Source organism: Syzygium oleosum, unplaced genomic scaffold, assembly GCF_021117445.2.
Source record: "Syzygium oleosum isolate NSW1041296 unplaced genomic scaffold, Sole_v2.1 Sole_v2.46, whole genome shotgun sequence".
NCBI classification, from domain to species: Eukaryota; Viridiplantae; Streptophyta; class Magnoliopsida; order Myrtales; family Myrtaceae; genus Syzygium; species Syzygium oleosum.
The window spans coordinates 1,222,128-1,242,089 of record NW_026607530.1 but is presented as its reverse complement, the minus strand read 5'-3'; the positions used below and the strand labels follow the sequence as shown (position 1 = coordinate 1,242,089).

The window sequence follows — 19,962 nt, the reverse complement described above, 5'->3', positions numbered from 1 at the left end:
GCAACACATATAGCATCTCGCTTGCTTTTAACTAGTTCCGCTTCTCTTTGACATATGCTTGGGGCATTACATATAGCAAACTAAAAGGACATCTTTCTACATATTTTCCCAAAATGAGTAGGGGAAATGGCCTTACCACGGGGGCATGTAACTAATTTACAGACATGGGTCAAAATCCGAGATCTTTGTTCGGTTTGGTTTCCAAAATTCAAGCCTTTGATGGGTTTTTCACCTTGAAAAAGGTGAAATAGACTATGAACAGGACAGAACAGAGTATGAAATGTGGAATGACAGATACATGCTCCATGTTGGGCTTCAGGCCCAGCATTGTTTCAATACCCTAGAGACTGAAATTTGTCTTCTTTTTTGTGGGATAGCTAAGAGAGAGAGAGAGAGATTGCGTCTGTAACCAAACACTTGTTGAGGGGGTGTTATTCCGGATTAGGGTTAACTCTTCTTCGCTTTCGCAGATTTCCTTTAGGCGCCAAACTCCAACAGAAGTGCCACTCACCAATCACCACCTCCTCCTCCTCTTCCTCCTCCTCCTTCCACTGTATCACAAACAGGTAAAGAAAACAGAACAAATTCACAAAGCTTCACGTGTATGCCATTGCATGTCTGAGTATATTCAACGTTTGCCAATCCCGCGTGTGAAAAAATCCAATCTTTCTTGATACCCTATACAGAAAAGATTGATTCTTCCAATGGGTAACGCTCCTATCAGCGTCGGAGTTTTTGTCCAGCAGAATCTTCATTTATTTCCTTTGTTCTCCGTGTTAATTCCGTGACGGTACTACAATGTAAAATATGAATGTCTCGTAAGATGGGTTGGTGTGGTTCTGGTGTTTCGCGAATTCAATGTGGTCTCCGAGGAGGTTGGCAGTCGACTCGGTTGTATTTTCGTAAACCATATGCTTCTGAATGGAGTTAGTGCGCCTGCTTCGGTGACAAGACCAGAATAAGATTCTTGGCTTGCTCAAAATGTTGTTGGACATTCTTCTATGGTATTATTTCCTGAGGCATCTCGGTGTCTTGTATTCATACAGTGGCTACACTGTTATCATTTGAACAATCTATGTTAAGGTTGCCTTCAAGAGAGCTTAACGCAGAAGAGATTTATTACAGCAAACTCTTTTGCTATAGTCTCCTTTATGCTTGTTTTTAATATTTATGAGTCAATTTAAAATGCCTGTGTGCCTCTCTCTGCTTCTAATAAGGTTTCTCATTGTCTGTCCAATATCTAGGGAGATAAATGGACAGTCATATCCCTGTGAGCAATGATCGTTCGAGGACATATTGGACACCTACAATGGAACGATATTTTATTGATCTTATGTTAGAGCAAATGCACAGAGGAAACCGGATTGGCCATACTTTTAATAAGCAAGCCTGGACAGACATGCTTGCCGTATTTAATGCGAAATTTGGATCTCAATATGATAAAGATGTTCTCAAACTTCGTTATACAAATCTCTGGAAGCAATTCAACGATGTAAAGAATCTTTTGGGTCAGAATGGATTTTCTTGGGATGAAACTCGAGAGATGGTGATTGCTGATGACTATGTTTGGGACACTTATCTTAAGGTGAGTTACCTCGGCTACTTCTCAGTAAGGGTCTATGCATTGATTTGAAACTTTTTTCAAATGATGCAGGTTCACCCACAAGCGCGCACTTTCAAGACAAAAACAGTACTGAACTTTAATGACTTATGTTTAATTTATGGATATACATCCGCCGATGGAAGATACAGCCGGTCAAGCCATGATGTGGACTTTGAAGATGAAATCCAGAGAATAAATATGGGTTGGTTATTTTTCGCCTCATGATTATGGTCAAATTAACTTATACAGCATCCTTCAGTGTGTAGGAGCAACAATGGTTTATGTTGTGATTTACTTTCAGAAGGGGTAAACTGTAATCAACATTAAAAAGAAACTTTGGATGCCTCAGACTGGTTATTTTTTGATTTGGACATATCCTTTCAGCTTGATATTGAATACCATGTATTTTTGTTTTAAATTTTTAGTTTGCAGTCGACAGACTAAATTACAGACATCTCATACTTTAACTAAGCAAATACCGAACATCTCTTGGTTAAGAGATGGCCGTGTCAATGTGATGTTTATTTTCTCAGAGAAACCTTGTTTCAACTAGTAGAATATGTCAAACTCATACTAAGTTTTGAAATCTCAATCTTTAGGCGATGGAACGGGCAGTCATGTGCCATCAAATAATGAACGTCCAAGGACAGACTGGACCCCATCAATGGACCAATACTTTCTTGAGCTTATGCTGGACCAAGTAGGGAGAGGCAATAAGTCCGGTGATACATTTACCAAGCAGGCATGGATGGATATGCTTCATTTATTCAATGAAAAATTTGGTCCTCAGTATGGAAAGAGGGTTTTGAGGCATAGATACAAGAAATTGTGGAAGTACTTCTCCGATGCCACCCTTCTTCTCAAAGAAGATGGATTTTCATGGGATAAAACACGCCAAATGATCACTGCTGATAATGATGTTTGGGATGCCTACATCAAGGTATGTGGTCATCAAGATTAGTACAGGGTTCAGTCTCCTTACTTCACTGTTTCTTGTGTTCCCTTCTTTTTCAAAAAATTCATGTTCATACAATGACTACAGGTGAACCCACATGCACGAACATATAGGACCAAGGTCCTGCCCAACTACGATGATCTGGTCCTAATTTACGGCAGTGCATGTGATAATGGGACTCAGAGTCGACTTGATCAGCAAAAGAACCCTGAAGATGACAACACGGGAAGAAAGTCTGGTGAGATGGATTATCTTTTTCTAATTAGTTTCTCTCATCTCCCAGAGTAATTATGACGTTTGGTCTTTGGTCCATATGAAGACTCAAGGATACTCTTATCTTATCTTGTCTTCTTTTACAGCTTGCTTTTTTCCTCGTATGCCCATTTCATTTTCTAGTTTCGATTGCAAATGTGTTGCACCTAACCTCATTGATATTCCCTGTCTGTAGTTCATACATATCAAAATGCTCGAAATATCTGGTTGATGTGTACATGGTTTCTTTTGTAACTAGTAGAATGTCTATATGACCCGTCTTCCGATTTTTTGGTGAAGGGAAAGCTAGGGACAAATCCTGTACTAGTGACCGCACAAGGACATACTGGACACCACTTATGGACCGCCATGTCATTGACTTGCTACTGGACCAGACTCTCAGAGGAAATAAGCTTGGTCAGACGTTTATAACACAGGCTTGGACCGTCATGGTTGCACATTTTAATGCAAATTTCCAATCTAACTATGAGAAAGATGTTCTGAAGAACCGATACAAATACTTGAGGAAGCAATTCAATGAAATAAGAAATATTCTCAAAGAGGATGGCTTTTCATGGGATGAAGCAAAGGAAATGATAACAGCTGATGACCAGTTGTGGGATGCTTATATCAAGGTGAATTTAATCCTCATCTTATCAGATTGTCTTTTCTGTTATGCGGTCTCTTATGTGCATAATTATAGGAACACCCTGATGCTCGACCTTATAGAGTCAGAACAGTCCCGAGCTATCACAAACTGTGCGTGATTTTTGGAGAAGAGAGTTTTGATGGAAGATACAACCGTGTGGCTCATAGTATAGATCCCAGCTGTGAAATACCCGTCTTGATGACTGGTATGTAATTCTTGGGAATTTGGAATGGGTTCACCGTTGATGGTTTATTAGTGATGAGAATAATCACAACATGACTTGCATTTCACTTATCAGATTTTCTAAAGGATGCCTCTTTTGTTCTTTGTAGGTGACGAGCTTAACGATTTATACTCCCCGAGGAATGAATCCTCACCGGTAGAGTGGACAGAACAAATGGATCGTAATTTTACTGACCTTTTAATAGAGATGGTGCATGAAGGGTATAAGAATGGTTCAACGTTGGATGATGTAGCATGGGTTCAGATGATTACATCTTTCAATAAACAATTTGGACTTCAATGTGGCAGATCTGATTTAGAAAGTCGCTATATCTTCTTGATGAAGCAGCATGATGAGATCAGCAAACTTCTTAGTCATGGTGGGTTTGCATGGGATGAAATGCAGCACATGGTAATTGCAGATGGTGAGGTTTGGGAAGCTTATATGAAGGTAAATATCCTTTTATGAGTGTATTGGTTCTTTTTTTTTTTTAATCACTTGACTTCCCTTTCCAGCATTCGGCCATGATGCAGCTTTACTTACATCTCTCTCTTAGCAAATCATGGCCCAGTTCTTCGCATGATCTCATGGTAAAAATCTCTGGAATGTAATACAGAAGATTGAAAAATATTTATCTTTTGGCCAAGATTTCTATTCAGGAACTATGGGGAGCATTTCTAATCATTCCTACTCAGATTAGAATAGCATGTTTCACTTGTGGAAATTGAAATCTTTGTCAGTCTGGCCAAAATGAATTAATAACAGAGAAAACTTCTGCAGAAATTTGCACTTGAGGTATTGAATTAGGGTTCTCCTTTTTGAACCATTAATTGTGAGTTGTGAAATTTTGCAGGTTGATCCAGATGCTTGTACATACAGAGATAAAGTTTTATGTTGCTATGATGATTTACGCAAGATTTTTTCTAACATGGTGGATGGAAACTTCATCAGTGAGGATCCTGGAACATGTGGTATACACGATGCGCAAAATCCGGAGGGAGATGCTGGATGTACGGATGCTCGATCTCCGTCAGTGGATTATCGCATTTCTCATCCACTGAGAAAACGACCAGGCACGCCATCCCATGAAACTGGTCCTGATAGGAAACTGCAGAGAACCAAGGAGATGCAGGTAGTTCTCACAGGCCATAGCATTGAAGGTGCTACGGGGGACGAAATTCCTATCTCTGTGGGCCGGAGCGAGCCAAAGAGCTATACCATTGAAGGTGCTATTAGTGCACTTCAGAAGATACCAGACATAGAGGACAACGTCCTGTTGGATGCTTGCGATCTTTTGGAGGATGAGAGAAAAGCCAGGACATTCTTAGCACTCAATGCTCCACTGCGGAAGAAATGGTTGTTAAGAAAGCTGCGGCCATAGTCCTTGCTCTTCAATTCTGAGTGTTGTAGATGGTTTATGGTCCTGAACTAGGGAGATGCAGGCGGAAATGGTTGAGACTCGAAATTCTTTTGGAGGTGACTTTTGCTAGGAACAGGATCCTGGAATGTTAATAGATAGGAAACTCATACTAACCATTGTTGCCTCCAGTTTGTAAAGAATGATGTCAGCCTATGTTTGGGGAAAAAAACAGCAGAAGTGTCAAAAATTATGTACGGTGCTCACTTTAGTGCAAAAAGTTTCTTTTAGATCACTTCAATATCAAAATTTTTGAAAAACGATCATTTCAGCGCTAACTTCGATTTGTTTGGCCGGAAATCTGACATGGCCTTTTTTTATTAGTTTCTTAAGCCGACATGGCTCGTCGGAGAGTCCAGTCAGCATCTAATCCCTAAAACGACGCCGTCTAGTACTCTTTCCCTCAAATAAGAACTCTAAATCCCCAAATTGAAAGAAAATCCCCCAATTTGCAACCCTAACCGGCTATTGAACCCCCAATTGAAACCCTATTTAGATTCGCTCCCAAAGTTACGAGCTCAATCTTGCAAATGGAGAGTAGGAGCTTCAGCAGCGACTCAAATTCATTTCAATGAAACGAACAAGAGGGTGAATGTTACTGTTTTTGCGGGTTACTAAGTCCAATAAGAACATCTTGGACTCGGTTGAATCCCGGAAAAAGATTTATTGGTTGCGCTAGGTATAGAGAAGGCTCGAAGTGCAAATATTTCAAATGGGTCGATGCGACGTTCTCCAGTCGAGCGATAAAGGTGATCTTGGAGCTACTTAAAGGACGCCATCAACCTCCACCTACATTAATGGATGAATTGGAGGATGTCGACTCAATGCAAGTTAAAATGAAGGCTTTAGCATCTCTAGCTAACCATTTGAAGAATGAAGTTTCAAGGATGAAAATTGAAAGGACGTGTTATCGAGCATTGATTGTGTTGTTGTTCTGCTGTGTAGCCTATTTTATGGTCAAATGTAAAGCGAGTGATGAGAAGAAATTTCTCAGTCTGCCATAGTTGAAGATGAGTGGATTATTTACTTGTATTGGGTAATTTGTAAGTATAGTTGTATTATGCTATTTTTGTATGGAACAAAAGTTTGTTGCAATTTATGGTGGAAATGGAAGGTTGAAATTCATTGGTTGTGAGCACTTGCAAGTTCTCTTGCTTAGTTGTGTATTCTCAATGTTGATTTGCTTAGTTTTGCTTGAGATGTTTGGATTGCTTCAATGGTTTGCTGGTAAATGTTTGTTGCAGTGTTTGCTGGTAATGGGATGCTGGTTTGCTGCAATTGTTGCTGCAAACGCTTGTCAAAAGAAGGAGTGGTAATAAGTTCACAAGTCATTATTTCAATATCATATATTGTAAATAGCGATTGTTTGAGTGTCAAGTTTTGTTGAAACTGATCACTTAAACGCCAGTTGTGGTGAAAAGTGATCACTTAAGTGCCAGTCGTTGTTAAAAAGTGATTACTTAAGTACTAGTTGTTGATCTGTTCATTTCACTTATGCTACACCAGCAACCAACACATAACTAGTGTGCTTGCTTGCACCAGCTATATGTTGGTACAGAGCGTGCATCTTGTACTTGCACCAATACATAGCTGGTGCAAGCATAAGATGGTGCAGCCTATGTGCTGCACCGACACATAACTGGTGGACTAGCACTAGCAGCTTGCAGCTTGCACCTTGCACTAGCATATATAACTGCTAGTGCAAGCACTGCACCAGCACCAAGTACCACCAGCACCAAGCCTTGCATCAGCTAAACACCAGCAACACCTGCACCAGCACAACCACCAGTACCGGCACCAAGCCCTGCATCAGCCAAGCACCCTCAACACCTTCACCAAGCCTTACACCAGCCAAGCACCACCACCACCACTGCACCACTACAACCATTGCACCACCGCCACCATGACCTATACCAACGAAGCACCACCACCACCACAACCTACGCCAGCCAAGCACCTCCACCACCGCTATGACCTACACCAACCAAGCACCACCACCACCAGTGCACCACGACCTACACTAGCCAAGCAACACCACTACCACTACACTACTACCACCATGACCTACACCAGCCAAGCACCACCACAACCACTACACCACGACCTACACCAACCAAGCACCACCACCACCATACCACCCTCACCTACACCAACAAGCACCACCACCACCAGTGCACCAGCACAACCACTACTGCACCAGCACAACCAGTGCACCACCACCACCTACACCAGCCAAGCACCACCACCACTGCACCAGCACAACACCACCAGCACAACCACCTACACCAGCAAAACTAGCACACCAGCAGCACAACTAGCACAACCAATAGCAAAATATGGAAATTTCAAAAGCATAGACAAAATAAATATCAGTCCATTGACATTAAACTTAGTTTTTACATTTGGTCAATATGAATAACCAACTAAAACATCCACATCCAAGGAATGGCTTGTACCAAACAAAGCATTCAACTAATTCAACGCCGTACAATGTCAATCTCATGAGTCAATATGCACAACCTCTCAATATTTAGTACCCTCCCATCAATCAATATGCATAACCCCCTAGTTCCTTTTCCTTTAAATGGACGTTTGGCTTGATTCATGATCCTTGCACTCTTTCTAATTGGATGTGCAAGTTCTTCAATTGGCCTTCCAGTCTCATATACCTTATTCTTAGCAATAGCCATTTTCTTTATAGGCTGTCATTTGATGAGAGCTCTCCGTAGGTCATTGTGGGTGCTAGGATCACTTGATTGAGATGCAACTGGTGTTGGGTTCTTTGTTGGTGACTATTTTGGAGCTGCAACATTGTCCCCCATGCCCATGCTGCACCAAAAGAAAAAAAAATTAGCTTTTGGGACCACAACGCATAAAAGCCAATAACTTCACGTGGAGGTCCTCACAAAAGCAACTAAATGATTAAACAAATTGCGATTGTCGAAATAAAATAACTTCAGTCGCTATCATTTAGTAAAAACGAAGCAACATAGCTAGCACCAGCGTCCCCACAATCAGAACTTGAGGTCCCCACAATCAGTATTTCGCGATTCCTTCTTTACTACCGTCGTGCCCACGGATGCACCAATATTCCTAATTTTTCTCTTCCCCCAAGCCCTAGTTTTGCCCTCGAAGCCCTAATTGTGCCCTCAGAACCCTAATTTTTCTATCCAATTAAATCATAGAAAGAATATGACAAACCTGAATGACTGAGGATAAGAGACGACATGCGAACGACGGTGAGCAACGACAGCGACGGAGCAAGCGACTACAAGCGACCGTTACTGAACAACGACGACTTCCTTCGCCTGAACGACGACCAGACCAGCCCTAATTTGATCCTCCTTCATGTGACGTCGTTTTGTTAACTAGGGGAAACGACGTAGCATTGGACGTCCAAGCCACGTAGGCGATGCGACGTCGTTTTTGAAGTTCATGTGGACTACATTTTTAAAAAATTTGTCAAGTCATTTACAAGATTTAATTAAAAAAGCCACGTATTAATTTTGGTCGGAATATCTCGCTGTTGGCACTTAAGTGATCGTTTTTCCTCTGATTTAACACTTAAGTGAGCCGGCGAAAACTTTTGGCACTAAAATGAGCGTCGTACACAACTTTTGGCACTTCTGCTGTTCTTCTCCCCTTATGTTTGGAAGCTGGAGCTTTTTGAAACTTAGGTTGCTCATGATAATAAGGTTTACCGAGATAAGACCAAGCCAATGGGGTAAAGAAAATCACTTGAGATGAAGAACAGGATGGTGTAGCAGGTAAAATAAAAAGAATATTTGCTCTCCGGAAATCTCTTCTTCATTCACATTAACTTACAAAGTTGAGCCTGTGCGATGCAAAGAACATGGCAAGCGACGATAAATAAATTAGTTAATTATAACATCTCTAAAATGCACGTAAAACATACAAATAGAAACAATCAAGAAATAAACTGTTTATCTTGTTAGGATCAATATTATTCAATATATTCGATATTATATGACTCCAAATTGATTTCTAAATCAAGCAAAACAAAAGCAATTGAAAATGGAATCATTTGGAACGCATGAACACAACCATTTCGCTTATATTATTTTACACTTGAATGAATTAGTTATACAATTAATTGAGATCTAATGATCATTTTAAGATCAATTTTTTTAAAAAAAATTCTTGAGAACCCAATGATTAGAGAACAACGGCATTTCTTGACCTCACATCATTCAAATTGTTAAAGATAGTCCTAAGTAAGATGGGGTTCACTAATTATGAGGTTAATTGAGGATTATAATAATTTTTTATCATTTTTTTGGAAATAGAGTAAACTGTCCATTGCTTAGACTGTCCACAATGCTTGTTGTATTTTCGAACTCAAGAGCCGACCTTCCACCCTTTGTAGCGGTAGATAATATTGCCCAAGTACATGCTGACAAGAGTACCTATAAGGCTACCGTTCCGCTCCAGATCCTGCATAGATTTCCTGCATCAAGTACACGATGTGTCGACCAGGAAAGAACGGGTTTCAAAATTGGGGTTTCGATTTACGACCGGACTATTTCCTTCTTACGTTTCGGATTCTCTTACCGGGATCAAAAGCAGTAATAAGGATGAGGTGTTAGGCGATTCTACCGAAAAAAGAATCCTTACAATTCATAAGGAGGAAAGACAGAACATCCGAAGTTTACATTACACAAAAATTTGACTCGATTCACTAAATTGTGCTCTTTAGTAAATGTCGATAATCTCATCACAGGGCTACACCAGGATTTTCAATGGCAAATCATCCTTCCTCAAACAAACCACTGCAGAGAAAAAGACTGAACATTTTCCTCGTACATGGACCAGATATGCCTAAAATGAGAATGCAGTCCTATCTCTACTTTGTTTGGATTCTGCATACCAGCTTTGTGACAGAAATTTAACCCCCCGTCATTAATAGCCAAGCTGTCGTTCTTCAGTCCATCCATAAGTCACCACTTGATCACGTCCGTCTCCTCCTATCACGCTCTCTCTCTCTACCTCTATCCTTGTCGTGATCATCCCTTTCTCTGCTGCCACTCTTCTCACGGTCTCTCTCGCGATCTCTGCTTCTTTCGCTCTCTAAGTGATGAGTCCTACCATCTCTGTCAAGGTTTGATGATCTTCGTGGTGGACTAGCGCTATGACTTCGGCTGCGATGACGTTTTCTGGATGAATCACGGAAGTCGTCTCTTCTGTCCTTCCTCTCTGATGAAGATCTCCCTGACGTTAACAAGGCAGGACAACCTTAGATGGGGACAGAGAAGTAGCTCTTCCAAAATTAAAGGAGTTACAATTAACGACACTTTGCAATAAGGATTTTATTAAAGATTACCGAACACTTGTTAAGCAACCATTTAATAAAACTTTACAGTTGATTTTCCTAGTGTGATGCATAATCAGTGCCCAAAAAAACTAAATTATTCCAAATAAAGTATATTCAACAAATGCCCTGGGGGAACTCATTAACAATACCCTTACAAAAATTCTCTCCAATAGAACAATGACAAGTAGAGTAAGAACATAAAGCAAAGGAGAAGGAAAGCATGCATGTTAAGGGCTAATCGGCAGTTCAGAGGATAAAACAAAAAAATCGACATTATGACTTACTGTTCCCAGAAACATCATCACTAGAGCCTGATAACCCATATTCCACCTCCAGCCGTTTCCTGTGCAAGGTAACTTTCTTCTCAATTTCTTCCACATTCTTGATTCCACGATCTTCCAGAGATTCTCGATACTCTATCAAAGCAACCTCGAGACGCCTCAATTTTTGTCTGTAATAGGAGAAGTCAATCAACCAATACAAAATGGATCAAAGCAAGGTACGCAAATGTAACCAAGACCTATCTAGAGCAATGCACCATAGTACCCAAAACAAATCCACCTAGTTTCTTCTCTAAGCATCATACAGCAAATCCTAAATCTTAATTGTGAATGCACGTCTTCTCCTTGCCAGAGGAAAAAATAGGTGGTAGTAAAAGAAATTAACTAGAGAAGTTACACTGCTGTCTACAATCAACAGTTAGAGGATCCTTAGAGTAAGACTTTTCAAGCGAACATACAAGAGCAAGTTCTCCAAAAGAAGATATAAATGGAACCTCAAACCTAGTTAAGGTGAGAGATAACCTTTGCTCTTCACTCATTCCGCTGTCTGACTGAGAGGGCATGCTTGAATCAGCCGCCAACTCAATCCCATCAGCATCACCAGGAGCATCCCCAGCATTCTCGCTTCCAGATGATGAATAGCCTAACCCTAGGCCTCTAGAACCTCTTTCCTGTTCATCATCGCTTTCATCATTTTCTCGAGCCCACTTTGAAGATGGCAAAACAGGATCATTTATTTCTTTTCTCGTGAAGGCTTTCAGCTCAGGCGGTGGAATTGGGATGGTTGAAGCCAATGTAACAGATTCTTCTCCTTTTGCAGCCATCTCATCATCTTCAAAACGATTCCATCCTGATAATCCTCCTGGCCCAGCATCGACATTAGTATCTCTTTGACCACTTGAATATCTCCCAGAGCTTGTGCTACTCTGTTTAAATTTCAAGTCCTCATCTAACTCATAGCCCCTCTGTCTCTCTGCCTCTTCAAGACTTAACAACCTCGCAACCATCATTTCTCTACCACCAACAAGAGATAATCCATTATGCCTGCAGCGTCTTTCAAGCTCAGCAAGGGGAAGAGACATTAACTCTTGCATAGCAGCTCCTCTGCCCATTGCTAGAGCAGCATCTTGGTTGACCTTAACTCCATCACCTGACTCTTCTGAGTTTGCTTTCTTTTCTATTTCAGGTGTATCACCACATAAAGAGTGAAAAGGGACCACACCAGAATTACTCAAGCGCAGAAAAGTAGCTCGTAATCCATTCACATAAGCATCAGAAAACAGAAACCAGTCTGACCATACTTGCAAAACCTTCAGGACTCGTTCCTGCAGATTTCAAAAAGGAATCACACAGGCAAAACACCCAAAGAAACACTTCAAGAGAATTGTTCAACAATTTCCTCAAAAACAAGTTTAAAGCAACCAATAGCAATTACCTTAAGCGCCTCAGCAGTGATCCTTCCAGTTATACTTCGATACAAATCATTAAAGCTCTCCATTATGTCAGGTAGTGTTGCTTCAAATTTAGTGCGGTATGCAGAAGCATTCTTCACAGGAGCACTACTATTATGGAGGACATCGGAAACCAGCATAAGCCTCGCAACCTTAGTTGGGATAGGTGTCTCTTTAAGCGTTAAAGATTCTGTTAAAACCTCAACAACCTGCATTCCAACAATCATCATAGGCGAGTCAAAATGTATATTCATAAAATACTCCACACTAGGTAGGATGCATATCTAACTCCATTTTAGGTCATACACGAGTATAAACAGAGGAAAAGTAGTAAGTTCAAAACGACAGGTAGCAAAAAGTAACGCGAGTAAAATGTGAACACAATAATAGTATGCTCACAAGCCACGACGTGAAATACTAACGGATTATCATTTGAACAGGTATTAATACTTAATAGCATTTTTGTAATGAGCAAAGACCTTTGAAGGCACATGTACACCACAATAGTGATAAACAATTAATCCTTATCCCACTAATTAGTTAGGAAGAGAATTAAAGCAAAAAAAGAAAGAAATATAAATCACTTAGTGGACGTCAAAAACATGTATCACCTCTCCTGCAGCGTCAGCATTGTCCAAAGCAAAACCCATTGCTTCCTTTATCAAGTTTCTCTCCAATGTTAATGCACGCAGCATGTCCTCAAATTCATCCCTCTGCGAATCAGTTAGCGTACGTTCTGGCTCTACACGCTGCAAAGAGAAGAAAACGACAATGAGCAATTTCAGATTTAGAACTAATTTTGAATGCCAGAACATGGGCAGACTCCACCAATTCCAGGTATCTTTCAATGAATTCAGACACAAGCACAAGCAGGAGGCAGTTTGCATATACATGACCAACTTAAGGCATGCTGCACACTCAATAGCACTAAATGCATGGAAACAAAACAAAGCAAGAGAGAGAGAAGGATTGGAGACCCAAGAGAGAGAGATGATACCCTGCTTCTCCCAGCAGCAAACGTTGTGCCAGATTCTTTTTCATGTTCAGGACTTCGGGCAGTAGGCAAGGGTGGAGGTATCCATCTAGGGAATAAGACAAATGATGTGATCAAATTCCAGGATGTCCATAACTCTCAAACAACCAAAATATGCCAGGCAGTGATGTGGCATCGTGTACTAGCGCAACTTATGGCAGTTTTACCTTCCACTACCAGTAATCATGATGAAAGGTTCTGTTCGCCATCTTTGAAGAGTGTCACCCTGCAACAGAACAAGACAGAATATGACTATAGTTCTACTATTGGGCAGAAAAGTGAAGCCTAACTTATGCCCCTCAATTCAACACCGGATTAATATGCCAACTAAACTATATCAAGAAGTTTCACCTGAGCAAAAGAATAAAGCCTCCAGATATAATAGGTATGCTCTTTAGACCCAAGCTCAAACAAGAAACTGAAAAGTTGCTTCCCACGACCTCTCTCCATAATAGCCTGTTCAAACGCACATCCGCCATCCAATACATATAAGGCCATTGTGTCAATCACATGCCGGAGATGATCATCCTCTGGTGGAATAACAGTTATATCGGGTATATTAGGAGTCAAAACCTGCAGTGAAACCAAGGTGTCAAAAAATACTTTAAGTCTATCCAGCTTTCATCAACTCAGAAGAGGAAGCACGATAAGAAAATGGTTGTGAGAAGGATAAAACAAAAAAGTCAAGGGCATGCACAAAATTAGCAACATGGTTCCTCAGCACTAAGCAAATCCACCTTAATACAAAAGAGACCACAAATATGAAGTGCCAACAAAAGCAAATTACACCACAAAAAGAGATTTAAATTGGCCATTGGTCTATTTACTGGAGGGGAGGAAAAAAGATGTAATCAATCACATGAAAGAGGTTCATGGGAGATGAGGCACTTTCATATGTTATAAGTACGAAAACACCAGAAGGCTCAAATAAGAATATAAAAGAGCAGTTCCCTACATGACCTACGCGACTGCTGCAAATGATTTAACTGCACCGAAGAACAGGATAATGAAGGCATACCAACTCGGAGTTCTGAGCAGGGACTGCGGTAACTGGTGGACCCGATGGACCAGACAAAATCACTGTAGCGCCCTGTAAAACATGAAATATAATCGTTAATCATTCCCAGCCTTCATCAACTAGTTCAGCTATGAGGCTACTCAGTAGTGCAATTTCAAAAATTCTGTCAAGGAAAATGTTGGCTGCAAGTACAAGCTCAAAGAGGAATATCAGCACCAAACCTACAGCAAGCATATCAACCAGTTTGCTTTTAAAGCAAGAGTAAGAAAGCAGACCTCCTTACTCCTTATGGCCATGTGCCCTGGTGGAGGAGCAGGAAGAGCTTGTGATGGGAGAGCCACAGATTTGCCCCATCCAATCTTCAATTCATACTCATAAACAACGACACCTGCACAAGAATTTGTTATTTTTTTTTTTTTTGGTAAGGGCACAAGAATTCGTTATTATAGGTTAGTAAACAGAAAAAATATGAAGCTCAACCTGTCTTCTCCCATGCATACTACGACCAACTCAAATATGAACATGCCTTCAGGCTCTTTAAAAGAATATAATACGTCATGAAGATGCTGGAGCTTTAACAGTTTGTTGTAGCTGCTAATAGTACATTTGGCTTGCTTTATAGCCTTCGGGTAGATAGAAATAGAAACCACACTCATTTATTTAAGTCCATTTGTATAGTCGCAATAAAACATAAAGATGAGGGAGCAAAGAACTATATGATGGAAGAAGTCATATTTTAAGAAAGAGGTCAGCATCTAAATGAGAGAAGCTTGACAAATTCGTGGTGTGACAGAACCAAGTTCATCCAGGAAGTTGCCCGTGGCCGCTTGGATCACCCTTGCATAGCTCTTTAAACTGCCACGAGGTTCTATTTTGCCAAATAAAATTCACAGAAGGGGACAGAACAGATAGAAGAGCACCAAAATGTCCTCCTTAGCACACTAACTACTGCAATAGTTACACCAATCACAAGCAAGAATTACAAATTTCGGACCTTGCATTTCGTCCTTTGCAGCCTGTGCATCAGCTCTGTTCATGAAAGCCACAAATCCACAATTTCTCTGTCGTCTTCTCTCTTCTTCTGTCCGAGGCCACATTATCTTTACACTTGCTATGGGGCCAAATCTTCCGAAAGTCCGTAAAAGGAAGTTCTCATCAACCTATCACAACATTTTAAGTTAAATCACTAATAGCTTTGGTCAAATGTAGCACTGCATATCAGAGAAAGTTCAAGCAATTCGTCTCATGACGATATATCATACCTGAGGTGAAAGGTTACCAACATAGAGATTTGTTGTCTGTGGATCACCATCATCAAATGATCCAGGAAACCTTCCACTTGGATCAAGATCATCAGGCAGTTCATCAAATCGGCTTGATGGCTGTAAAGAGAAAGAGAATGGCCACATAAGCTATATAAAAAATGAAGAATCTGAGAGCGATGCAAAAAATTTTTCATCCCTCTTTCATGTACCCGCTCCATTCTGATAAATGAACTGTAGCAGCTAAAGAACACCAGAAAGTGGGTCCAAAATTAAAGGCACATACAGCAGAATTTTCACTGTGGCGGCCATCGCGCCAATTTTCACGCTCCTGATTCCGTCTCTCCCTCATCTCTTGCTCATGCTTCAGCTCCTCCATGAAATGATCTATGTTTCGTGACTTCCCTTTCTCTCTCTCTTTTGCCTTCTCCTCGTCTTTCTAATATGTTTAGTGTAAAACTATTAGATATTAATAAATAATATTTAAATCAAGTCCATTAAACAACACAATCAAGAAAAACGAAAAGAGTCTCCATAATAGATACCTTCTTTTCAGTTTCTTTTCCTTTGGATGAAAGAGGGGGTGGTATGAAAGAAGGAACATACCTGAGAAGAAGGATATATCAATACCTATGTCCACTAAAACATTTCTGTCACATTATTAGAACAATTGCAGAAAAGAAGAATAGAAGATCACAACAACATCATTTGCGAGGAGTTGGTGGGACTGACAGTTAAAACTATAATTTTGAGGAAATTTCTCGATGTGTACTACATCAGCTAGAATTGGCTTTTGAAAATATAAAACGAAACATCAGCAGAATAGCAAAGCAACTTGAAAGAAGAGACCATCATTTGCATTTGAACTTGATGCATCTAAAAAGGACCAGACAGTAATGCCTCCTTTCTTTGTGCTTTCTTCTTTTGGCTAAACATGAGTAATACCCACATAAACCCTTCCCAGGAAAGTAGTGCCAGTATGTTCAACAACCGCATGATTAAGAAAGAGCAAACTAAACACGTAATATGCATTTTCTAATGATCAACTCCATCAAATCATCAGTTCATCACATAAACCTAGATAAGAAGGTACGCGCCTACCATGAAGAGAATGGAGAAAGACATAGGTTACCCAAAGCTAAAAGAAATTCTTATTAAACACAGGAATTATTCTTTCATCAAACAAAAAAGGAAGTATATTTTCCATCCCATACTGTTTGCATAGTTACACCTTGCATACTATGTGATCCCAACCATTTAAGCGTTCCTAAGCCTGCTCATGACTATATCTAAAATTATTCACAAAACTTGATAGAAAAGAGAATGCAAAGCAAAGATTGCAGTCACTTTTTTCCAAAACACCCTCTTATATTTGAAAATGAAGCCATATACAAAACCTACACTGCCATCCACCTACCCGGAGTAACAGACTATTTTCGAATTTACATGCTCAATGGCAGTCCTAAAATGAAATCAAGCATTTGGAAATATCTGACCAGTATATGAAGTCATATGAAGCACTATGCAAAAAAAAAATACACCATTCATTCAACTATTAGAAGTAAACACATGGAACCAGAGCAACATTAACTTACAAAGAGATTCCCTACAAGCTTTGTCGCATCAAAGACTATGTTAATATTGGTCCAAACCTTATGCCATTTTACCAACTTTCAACAGCTAGAGCATAGATTGCTTTAATTGAGGAAATCAAATGCAAGCGTAAACCATAATCTCTTGTGTAAACTACAGCAGAAAAGGAAGGCTCTGAGGGATTATTTTAATGGATATCTACAATTTCTACGTATGTGTAGTGGTGCCAACAGCCTAAGGCATTCCACTTCTGCACCAAAAGACAAATAAACCCAACTTCGAGGTTTAGCAACCTCCCAGATCGAAAAAAAGCATAGAAACAAAGCTCTAATAATTTGAACCCCATTAAAAATGCCTAAACCATTAGTTTCCTAGCATTGGCTATTCAAAAAACTGGACATGGTAAAGAGTAAAATTAGGAAACGATTCTAAATCATGTCAGATTTGAATGGAAAAAAAAAAGCAGATGGAAATAGTTTTTAAGCTCAGTAGTCTCGCGAATCTATCCAATTTTTGGCTCAAATAAGTTTCTTCCCTATGCACAGATTTTCCTCAAAATTCGAGTATTTGTTTAAACCATGCCAGTAACCATCGAGACTAAGTAGCACAACCCCAATGACCAAGGAACACATTCCCCATAGATACAGCACCAAAGACCAGTATAGATAACTGCAAAGAGTATAGATATCTTAGATATGCTCATGCACACTTAAAGATGTTCTAATTTCATCCGTGGTTAAGAGATAATGTAATGGCAATTTCAATGTTGATATTACTGACCCAATGATTCTGCAATGCCAGTAACCAACAAAAATAACCTCCATCTTTTAAATGCCGATACGCAATCAGATCACAGTCATGGGAATTGACCATAGCAATCCAATGTCCCTCAAGAATGACAAACACGATAGGTAGAGCTGGTCAAGCACACCCGCAACAACCAAATAAAGTAGAACTTATATCTTAAACGCTGAGGGTTCAACCTAATCGCACCTTGAGATATATGACTTAATAACAGCAAAAGCAAAAAGCAATTGGCATAGAAAAGAGGAGCACAAAAATACATATCAGTGGAAATAACATCAACTAAGCCACTCACAAATACCCTTACACTTGAGGACCTAAACATTACAAAAAGGCAGACATGACAATGTCATCTCCATGGGTCTTTCCTACTTATGATGCCTTCAAACAACAGAGGATCGTAGCACGGTTCAGTTAAAAAGCACTTGTTTACCTACTTCCCTTCTTTGGAACAGGCATCCCATCTTTGGACTTTTCACCTGCCATCCGTGAATGAATGAAAAAGAGGCCCATACTTTTATTAATTTGTCCCCAGATTAGATGATAAAAATTCACTCATTTACTTCTACATCGCATGGATAAGTAATGAATGAAAACGACATTTGAACACTGGTTCTCCTGTAAACTAGAATGTGAAAAACCAGATTGGACTGCCGAGCTAACCTTCGGAATCGGGCCTCGCCCGCTCATTCGGATTGATCATTCCTCCCCGAACAAAAGCCTTCGACCCGGGCGCATTATCCCCTTGAAACGACTCCACGAATTCGGCGTAAAGGCGAGCCGTCTCATCTTCCGCCCTCTGCAGAAATCATCGGATGAAAATTAGGAATCCGGCGAACAACACGAGATTGCCGACGGAACCGACCGCGCCAACGGGGAAACGACTCGAGAAAGCTGACAAGAGTTCAGTAGAGAGAGAGAGAGAAGGGTCACCTTCTTCTTCGCCTCTTCCTCCTCCCGGTGCTTCTGGAAGGGCGTCTTCTTGCGGGTTATGGAGAACGAACTCATCCTCGCATAGGAAATTTGCCGAAATCGCGTATCACGGCGGGGCGAGAGATGGATGCTGCGCAGGCGCACGGGCCCGAAGCGAGGGTTTCCGAAATCGTTCGCCAAATCCCGATCGCCGCCGGATGATGCGGCGGTTCTCGAGAGGTTCGACCGGTGAAGGACGAAGAAGAAGAAGAAGAAGAAGAAGAACGAAGAGGAGGAAGGGTAGACAAGCTCTGATTCGAAACCCTAGAGCCAGCTGAAGGGGAAGGGGAAGAAGAACGTCACACGTGTTTCGGTCTTCCCCTGTTTCCAGATTTTAAAGCTTTGTTATCGAAAAAGGCTGGGCCTCTTTTGTTTTTTTACTTAATTAACACTAGTCTGCATAAGAATTAAAAATTTTACTTATTTAAATTTCATTTGCGGATATATAAAATGATGAAACAGTAGAACATACATAAAATTACAAAGCCATAAAAATTTATGAGTATTATCGACCGTTAAATCGTTATTTCATCTTTGGATTAGAGTCGCAAGTGCCTCTTCGGTGGCGGCACCGCCGATGCTGCCCATTGCCAAGGGGTCTGGTGGAGGTCGTCGGCCCTGAGTCAGGGTGGCTAGCTCGGTCTAAATCTGGGCAAGCCTCGCCAATGTCAGCATTCTCCTAGGGCCGACAACCCTCCCCGACCTAGCGAGGGTCGTTAACCCTCGCCCGAAGCCAGTGAGAGTCACCAACCCAAACAAAGGCCAACGTCGCCAAGGGTGAGGGTGGCCGGCTCAGGGGCTAGGCCGAGCCGGTGACCTCTGCTAGTCCCTCCATTGATGGGGGCGACGACGGCGGCACCCACCGAAGAGGCCCCTGCCTTTGATTTTTTTTTTTCCACTTTTGTTTTGTTTTTCAAATAAAATTTTAGCTTTTTCTTAGTTTTTAATCTAATAAAAATATGATTTGGAGAAGAAAATAATAAAAATGACAAATAGGAGGGAGAAAATAATTTAGAAAACGTCACGTTAGATTTTTTCGTTAGCCAAATTGACTATAAAAGGACTTGATTGTATCAATTTGACAAGTGTTAGGATTTTATTATATTTTTTGAAAGTT

General features: G+C 40.6%; 2 protein-coding genes across 3 annotated transcripts; one reads left to right on the top strand and one right to left on the bottom strand.

Moving 5' to 3' along the window:
* The first annotated feature begins 373 nt into the window (after window positions 1-373).
* On the top strand, window positions 374-5,332 carry LOC115687383 (uncharacterized). Its single transcript, XM_030612914.2, has 9 exons — window positions 374-566; window positions 1,245-1,585; window positions 1,655-1,805; window positions 2,203-2,543; window positions 2,646-2,796; window positions 3,111-3,445; window positions 3,514-3,664; window positions 3,792-4,132; window positions 4,536-5,332. The coding sequence occupies exons 2-9, from the start codon at window positions 1,253-1,255 to the stop codon at window positions 5,061-5,063; spliced, it is 2,331 nt and encodes a 776-aa protein (XP_030468774.2). The 5' UTR covers window positions 374-566; window positions 1,245-1,252; the 3' UTR covers window positions 5,064-5,332.
* Window positions 5,333-9,710: 4,378 nt separating this feature from the next.
* LOC115687363 (protein RRC1) lies at window positions 9,711-19,139 on the bottom strand. 2 transcript variants are annotated; one of them, XM_030612890.2, is made up of 17 exons: window positions 18,807-19,139; window positions 18,537-18,672; window positions 18,307-18,352; window positions 16,022-16,082; window positions 15,763-15,915; window positions 15,477-15,596; window positions 15,209-15,374; window positions 14,490-14,602; window positions 14,215-14,286; window positions 13,548-13,769; window positions 13,364-13,422; window positions 13,161-13,245; window positions 12,775-12,912; window positions 12,148-12,372; window positions 11,235-12,037; window positions 10,716-10,882; window positions 9,711-10,328 (listed from the first exon to the last, which is right to left on the bottom strand). In XM_030612890.2, exons 1-17 carry the CDS (start codon window positions 18,879-18,881, stop codon window positions 10,069-10,071), a joined length of 2,901 nt encoding a protein of 966 aa, XP_030468750.2. In that variant the 5' UTR covers window positions 18,882-19,139; the 3' UTR covers window positions 9,711-10,068. The 2 variants fall into 2 exon arrangements, with proteins under 2 accessions (XP_030468750.2, XP_056162618.1); XM_056306643.1 differs by lacking the exons at window positions 18,307-18,352; window positions 18,807-19,139 and having other exon boundaries at window positions 18,537-18,674.
* Between the last annotated feature and the right edge of the window lie 823 nt (window positions 19,140-19,962).

What these genes read in the sequence shown, in the direction of transcription:
- LOC115687383 (XM_030612914.2), top strand. Translation starts at nt 1,253, where the DNA reads ATGGACAGTCATATCCCTGTGAGCAATGATCGTTCGAGGACATATTGG. An exon ending in TTTGGGACACTTATCTTAAG is followed by an intron (nt 1,586 to 1,654) that starts GTGAGTTACCTC and finishes CAAATGATGCAG; the next exon opens with GTTCACCCACAAGCGCGCAC. An exon ending in TTTGGGATGCCTACATCAAG is followed by an intron (nt 2,544 to 2,645) that starts GTATGTGGTCAT and finishes CAATGACTACAG; the next exon opens with GTGAACCCACATGCACGAAC.
- LOC115687363 (XM_030612890.2), bottom strand. Translation starts at nt 18,881, where the DNA reads ATGAGTTCGTTCTCCATAACCCGCAAGAAGACGCCCTTCCAGAAGCAC. An exon ending in GTTCCAAAGAAGGGAAGTAG is followed by an intron (nt 16,083 to 18,306) that starts GTAAACAAGTGC and finishes CCTTCTTCTCAG; the next exon opens with GTATGTTCCTTCTTTCATAC. An exon ending in ATGCTGACGCTGCAGGAGAG is followed by an intron (nt 12,373 to 12,774) that starts GTGATACATGTT and finishes GTTGGAATGCAG; the next exon opens with GTTGTTGAGGTTTTAACAGA.